At 41.9% G+C, this 7,886-nt stretch overlaps 1 protein-coding gene across 1 annotated transcript in view; it reads right to left on the reverse strand.

Annotated features, from left to right (window-relative positions):
• Window positions 1–5,021, reverse strand: part of LOC136432537 (WD repeat-containing protein 64-like) — a 29,359-nt gene extending 24,338 nt beyond the window's left edge. Inside the window, exons 1-3 of the mRNA XM_066423896.1 lie at window positions 4,697–5,021; window positions 1,093–1,223; window positions 442–547 (exon numbers count right to left, since the gene is read on the reverse strand). Coding sequence (XP_066279993.1) covers window positions 442–547; window positions 1,093–1,223; window positions 4,697–4,853 — 394 coding nt within the window. The 5' untranslated portion in view covers window positions 4,854–5,021. The remainder of the gene's footprint in view (window positions 1–441; window positions 548–1,092; window positions 1,224–4,696) is intronic.
• Window positions 5,022–7,886: the final 2,865 nt, after the last annotated feature.

Raw genomic sequence — 7,886 nt, forward strand, 5'->3', positions numbered from 1 at the left:
TCACTTTAGATAAATTTAGAGCTTTGGATTTATAAACGGGAGACCACCATAACACCTCCCTAGAATCCTTTTGACGGGGATTCGATCGGGATCTCTACGGGTAGAATCGGCGATTCAGCCAGATCGCAATCGCAACCCTGGCAGATACATGTGAATATCATCTACAATAGAACATGTATAACTTAGAAATGGTTTGGAAAATAAACTTTTTAAATTGTGCAAACTTGAGTTTCTGACCTGCAGCCATTTTTTAAAAATTGTACAAACTCGAGTGTCTGACCTGCAGCCATTTTATAGATTGTACAAACACGAGTTTCTGACATGTAGCTTTTTAGAAAATTGTACATTTTGAGTTTCTGACATATATATTTTTTTAATGTACAAACTCGAGTTTCTGACTTATAGCTTTTCAAAAAAATTGTACAAACTCGAGTTTCTGACCTGCAGCATCCCCGACCCTGGTACGGAACGACACGGTGAAGACGCTGGCATCCTCGGTCATGGACGGCTCTGCCTCCGGCACCTCCGACTGGAAGTACCCGAACAGCTGCAGAACCATGGAACATGTTCCAGTCAGTAAAGTTAAAGTAAAGTTAAGTGACCCTGATGCCTTGATAAGACGCATATCTCCTTTTCTATAGCCCTTGAGCCACACATTTGTGCAAGTCACTACTACAGGGGGCTGGTCCGCTGGTAGTGATGTGTGAACTTCAATACTGCTTTCCCATTTACTGAGTGCTAAGCAGTATGTGCTATTTTTGAAATCTTTGGTATGAATCGAACCGGCCCGGGGATCGAACTCAAGACCTGCCGTGTGCAAGGCAAACGCCCTACCAACTAGGCCATTGCACCGGTCAGTAAAGGAAGCTGCTAAAAATATGTGGAGATGAATGGCGTTTTGATGGGAGAGATTGTACATATCACGGGGTGCTCCCTTCAAATAGATTACCCTGTAGTGTAAAACCATATGAAGTAAATGCAACACGGTCCTCAAACTTGAAAAACGCCAGATGGTGATATGTTTCCCCTGGTGAATTAAATGAATAAATAAACAATAATCATGGCAGTATCTATTGGAATGTCAAGACTTACTTCACTCCAGTCCACCTTTGCATCTGGATTGGTGGAGATTTTCCGGAAGATGGCTTTGAGGTCCTGGTTCCGGATATCTGGTCCGAACAAGGACCGAATGGACTCACAGAACTGTTCATAACGGAGACCCTCTGGAAACAAAACATTTGAGACATTGTCAGTATAAGGAAGTGTTCACAAACAAGCTAGGTTCTAGATACCTTGCATCAAATTAAGAACAAGCTTGGAACAAACGAGGATTTTAAGATAAACATATGAAATATCCATCCACAACACAAAACATACAGTGACATGTTCCAGTATCATCATGACAATAGTTACAGGGGTTAAAAATGTTCGCATTTTGCAGTTAACAAATTTACTGTTTATTATATAGAGTTTCATCTTTAAACATCTTAGTGATCTTATTCTTGTCATATTCAGTAATACCATTGTTTTAAGTGTTCCTATTATCCTTACCTATGTCCTTCGCGAGACATTTATTCATTATCTAAACATAAACTCGTACGTAAGTAAGATAATTTTACTCGTGTTTACATTTGTGTGGTTATCATGTCGTTGGAGACCTTATGGGAGTCCCTGTACTTATCTATGAAGTATCTATAAACATTATCAGAGGCCAATAGGAACTCAACAAGGCTATCTAACTGTTGTAAAGATAAGCAGGATGATTGCCAACGGGCAACCGTTCCTGACTACCGGGCTTCCAGAACAAGTGCTGATGTGAAGTATTGGGGTCACATCGGAAGGGGGTGGGAGTAACAGGGTAAACATCGCCACGACAGGCGACAACGTTCGTGTAAATATACTCTGTAGTCAGCTTTCAAATGTCTAAAGGACAAATCACCGGTACAGGTACAGGTGTGACATATGACCGAGGTTCATACTGGGATAAAAGACAGCAGAAAGTTGGTGATTAATGGCAGTAGGTGCGAGTAGGTGGTCCAGTGGAGTGGTGAGCTTCATGTTAAGCTCGCGGGTCCAAGTAACCGTACGCTCCCTATCCACTAGACACTGCGACAGCTGAGCGATGACTGAGCGACGATTGAGCGACAGCTGATAGACCAAAGATTTTTACAGATCTATCGACAAATCTTACAGATAAAGAACAACTTTTTTACGTTTCGAGTGTTTTGTTGTCTTTTAGATCATACATTCACATCTTGTAGCATATTCCAATTGGTGGACAGCTGCTACCTAGAGTAGGGCGAGTCTACTAGTGCAGAGTCAAGTCCTTTTGTTGACGACCCTTTCTGGCCCTTGGAAGTTTGCCTAGGCAGCAGCTATTCCAGTAACGAAATCACGGGTTGCACACAAATCCAATATTGGTCGCTGTACGGTCGTTTGGCGACCGCAATCTAGTAAAAAAATAAGGGGTTTTGCTACTCTTCAATGAGGGTATGAAGGAGAATGGTAAACCACCTTCTTCTGATCGCCGATGTCAGAAAACGGGGATGTTTGGAGATTAACTACAGGCTTTTGTACGTTACCAGGGTAGCATACCGTCCTTTCGAGGGGACGTTAAGCCGGGGTCCTGTGTTTTGGTAGCCTTTAAGATCCGATCACCCTTGTCAACATGTCTGATACTAAATCTTTCAGGTTACAGTTAAACCTGCCCAAGAAGATCACTCAGGAGACCGATAAAATCTTGTCTATGTGGACAGGTGGTCACTATAGATAGGACTTGTGTCAATGGAACAATATCTGAGGGGCCAACAAAAGTTGTCAAAGTAGTCAGGTAGTCTTCGTGTAGAGTTGTTTTCTTGTAAAGGTTTGACTGCACCTTCGGTACGTTGCAAGTACATGTACATGTAACAGCAGTAACAACAACAATGGCAGCGGGGTGCTAGGTGACATCCGTATGCAAACTTGGCAGGTCGGTTGTACAGGTGTTTAAACATAGGGAACATGTGTCGTTATAGATAAGCCTGATGTACACATGTTTGCGTCACTTTATCATGTTAGAGCGCCTCGTATAAATTTTGAAACTTGCTGATTATACGTTACTAGCTTTTTTTTTAAATTTTCAAACAGTAACTATAGATAATATCGTACTACTAGAGCTCCCACAAATGTCGACGTGTCCAGCATGCATAGCAATGTTACATGTTGGTAAAGTGCTGTTGAAAAGCAAGAAATTTCGCAAAATATAAATCTAAGGCTGAGCAAGCTTAACGGGGTTTTGCGTCAGAGGGCCTCATATTACGTCGCTATTTTGTTATAGAGTAACTATCTGAAATAAATGGACGCTATAACCCCTCTGGAATAGAAATACCCCCAAAAGTCGACATGACTAGCATGCATAGCAATGTTGTTAAAATGGTGTACAAAAGCAAGAGTGCAAAACTTTTTTCTTTCTTTTCACGAATACAGATCTAGCACAGGGCAAAGTGCACGGAGCAAACTAACCCCCTTGCAGCATACCTAACCCTCGTGTTTCTGCCTGAGTGAAGGCGGACAGAACGCTCTGTTCCCCGCCCATTGTTTTCCCCTGGGTCGTGTCCTTACACTGTGACGGCAAACATTCCGGTCGTGGCAACCATTCGCTTTTTTGTGAAACAAATGTGTCGACTGAGTTGTAACTAATAACAGTTTGTTTCTCTTCTTGATTGTGTTTAATGTAGTGAAAACCTCCCCCTGACATGCTTTCTGAAAGTCGAAGCACGTGCAAAAATTGTTACTAACGTTATACCTGAATGTATGCATAGCTCCTTTATACAAATTTTGATAGATATACAAAAATGTACGGACGGTTAACGTCCGCTTGTGACTTTTGTAGTTTCTGACATTGGTTTATGGTAGCTATTTGTCCCAAGTTAAACCTTGCATGATACCGCTCAAGATTGGAAAATAAATAAACAGCTACTGGGACCAGTCTGGCATGTTGACGCTGTTTGTTTGGACACATTTACAGAGTAATTATTGTCACAACTGAACACCTGTATGGTTCTTGTAATGCAACTTAATGTCTTTGGGACTTTTGACACATATATATGGACAGGGATTGGTAGCTATTGTCTGTATTTTGGTCACTACCCTATAATCCATTGAGACAGGAAACAAAGGGACTAACATTTTTAATTAGTTGACCGGTTGTTCCGTTCCGGGGTTGTGGTTGTTTGCGTTGTTGACTGATAATTCACACATCCTGATTCTTACTGATTCGTTTTTTGTGTGGCAATATCTGACAGTTAACTGGTGATAGCAGACAGTCTCGTTTCGATGCTAAACCAAACAGTCTTATAACAAACTCGATTAGTCTTCGGTACACCTCACACCACAACAAATAGCAACCAACACACGTGCATCAAAGCGGTTGTCTGGGTTTGGAAACACTGCCTTCGGCTTCATTTTCTACTGACGACAAACAAAAACAGTTGGGTCGATGATGACGAGTCGGACAATTGTCAACTGGAACCAACACCACTGACAATTGTTATGGTTAGGGTTTGGACTCGACCTTGGTGTTGGGTTAAAGTTTTTAAGGGTTTGGGTTAGGACTCGACCAAGGTATTGAGATAGGGTTTATCTAAAGATAGGGACTCGACCTTGCCTTAGGTGTTGTTCCGACTCGCCTAACAGCCTAAACAGGTGTGCTACTCACCGCTGATAGCTTGTCGCTTCTCTTCGGGACTGGCATCGCTGTCCTGTTGGGTTATATCGGCTATGAGTCGCTCGAACTGATTGAGCTTCCTCTGAAACGTGCCGTGTGTGTAGGGGCGCTGGAGCCCGCTGCCACCCACCGTCTGTACCGCCGACATGTCTCCTTACAACGGCCCACCTGAAAACACTCTAACCCGGCCACATCTAACCTCAACACAGCTGGTAACGTCCACGCTGTTCTGTGCAGAAATCGCGCGACATAGCGAGCTGGCTTCAACTCACTTCCACTTCGTGTCCTCTAAACTGTAACGTCACCTAAGCAACACATGCTGTGGGTGTGTATGGGGGTTACGCGGTTGTCTTACCTGACAACAGGTGTCACCGTCATTCTCCAAAGGGAAGGAAAAGCCTTTTTTTAAGATATACTGTAGTATTTGTGTGGCTCAACCATCCATTTATTCAAATTGCCTATAGTTGGACAATGAAACTCGGCGATTGCCTCAATTTTTTTGTATCGAATGTCTCCATACAGACCCCTCTTAAGGCAACAGGCTGAAGTAAAAAGATCCATATCGATGGTTTGGTGACAAATTTAGCGGCGGCCCCTTTCACATGCTAATGAGGTTCTTTCACTAATTGTTTGTTTGGCATTCAATCCTAGGGACCCAAGGAATCTCAGTTACATTTTTCTCACTCTACATAAATGGCCTTAGTTGTCTTTATGTCAGGACAATGCACGGGAAAATTGACCAGATTGTTTGTTTAGGAACAAACAAAATAAACTCCGTCTGTCTGTCAGCGCTGCCAACCAGTTACAGGTGTTTAATACGTGTGCATATTACCTTGAATCGTAACTCTATGTTCCTGCTTTAATGTCCACATACAAACAAACATGCACAAGGAGCAACTCTACATAAGGACCACCTGGCCAATGTGAACACTTTTTGGTGGTCCCTTAGATAATTTTTCCTATCCCGTGTTTAGTGACCACCTGTCCACAAAAAAAAACAGATTTCATCGGTCCACAGAGTGGTCGTTTTGGACAGGTTTGATTGTATTTTAATATTTGTCACTAGTAAGTATTGTACCTGAGAAGCAAATAGTAATACTGCCATGTCTTCTAGACGTTGCTTTTGTACGTATTTTTCGCTTGTTTTGTAAGCCGAAACCACCGACATCTGCTTGGATTCGGAGATTAGCGTAATCTGACTGTGACAGGGTACCGAAATCGTTCACGGGAAAGTCGTCCTCAAACTAATATTCACTCTAGATGCTGGTCATTGTAGACTAGTCATTGCAAATAAATGTGAAATGAGGGTAGGAAAACGAAACTGCGTTCCTCGTTTTGAATTGCCTGGATGTAACACATAGTAATTAGCTGCTATCATACGGCACTGTATGGGGGTCAACTTGCACAAAAGCAACGCCTGGCCGATCGATGTTTTAATATCACACCTGTTGTCACACCTGCATTTGAAAATACAGGTGTGACATCAGATGATCAATTCGAAACCAATAAGCAAGCATTTGAACAGCTGACTAGCAAAATCACTGTTGAGATTAGTGAGAAATCGTAGTTCTTGTCCGTCGTCATGTCTTGAACAACTTTTCATCAGACAAACGTTTGTTGGCTACTGTTGTTTCATTTCGAGTTTTGACGGCTAAAATTACATTTCATGTAAGTCTCGTCACTGTTGAGTACAGGGTAATCATGTCGTCGCGACTTGAAGGCACTTCTTCGGGGCCGCTGGTTGTTTATAAAGAAGTCCAATGAAATACAAATGGATTCTTGCCAATTTGAATCGGACGAGATTAAGAAAAAGATAATCTTTCGAGACTCTTTAGCGGTGTCTTTAAAACAGTCTGTGAGAGTAAATGTCTGTGATCTCATGTTGCGAACAGAATTGAGAGTAGGATTGCGGTGGTGGGGGGGGGGGGGGGGTTAGCTCTTGAGTACGTATAAACATTGTTTGGTAAAAATTATGAAAATCCAGACAGGAAATGCGGTCATGGGGGGGAATAATAATTTCAATTATTACAAGAAAAGTGGATATGACAATTACAGTACTAATATGTTAGAAAAGGAGATCGTCATAACATTGAAAACTTTTGTTATATAACGTTAGTTGAGAACAAATTATGCCAAATGACTTTCACCGTTACGACTGATGTATTATAAAGGTTTCTCATTGATTATGGAAATAACGTCTCATTTGCATATATGATATCAGTTGATGATCTTGTCTACCCAAATCACCCAAGTTGGTCAAAGTATGGAAGTCCTATTGTAGCAAGGAGGGTTATTCCAGTATTTTCTGTTATGCAAATGAGGCCCTGATTTACATAGTTCGTGTTTTATGATGTTCACCTTCATCCAACTTCCAAATGCTGCTGCAGATATCCAGTTCCCCTCATTTACCACTATAGAATTTTCTCAGTTAATATGCAAATGATGTCATCTGAATAATTCGTATTAGGGGTGGGTACCGGTACATAAAATTCAGGTCCGGTCCAGGTCCAGAGGGTCAGGTCCAGGTCCGGACCTGTACCTGTACCTGATCATAGTAGTGTCGCAGTACATCATATTTTGGAGAGCGAGACACACGTAAAAGTCTCCAAACGTCAAGTCTGGAACGATATAATTTCTTAGGTTTGCACTTTGTCTCAAAATTATAACTATACTCTCTTCGCCGCCTGTTTACTCATCCTTTAAGTGTTTCTAGATATGATTCACAGCTAACGTTATCGAAAACGACTCGTTAATCTGCTGTTTTGTATTTTCTTAGACCAGTTATGTGGCCGCCTGCTGGTAGTCTGGTACTATGAATTGTCTAATCGGTCCATAGGCCGGTCCACTGATTTTTTACGGACCGGTTTTTTTGGACCGGTCCATTAAGAAATACCGGTTTTGTACCGGTACACGGTACCGGTACCCACCCCTAATTCGTATCTATCGGATGTTCCTCTCTTTCTCAGTTACGTATGTCACATCTGTTGACCTACATTGTAGATCCCACCCCAAATGACCAACAGCTGGTATTCTTTAATAAAGGTTATTAAGGCCATATTGATTTGATGACATCCTCAAAATATAATGAAGCAATATACGGAACAATTACTCAAGCAACTGAATGGATTTTGGAAACGGTCTGATGTTTCAGGTGGCATCCGCTATCTATAGATACTACTGA

Source organism: Branchiostoma lanceolatum, chromosome 4, assembly GCF_035083965.1.
Source record: "Branchiostoma lanceolatum isolate klBraLanc5 chromosome 4, klBraLanc5.hap2, whole genome shotgun sequence".
Lineage (NCBI taxonomy): Eukaryota > Metazoa > Chordata > Leptocardii > Amphioxiformes > Branchiostomatidae > Branchiostoma > Branchiostoma lanceolatum.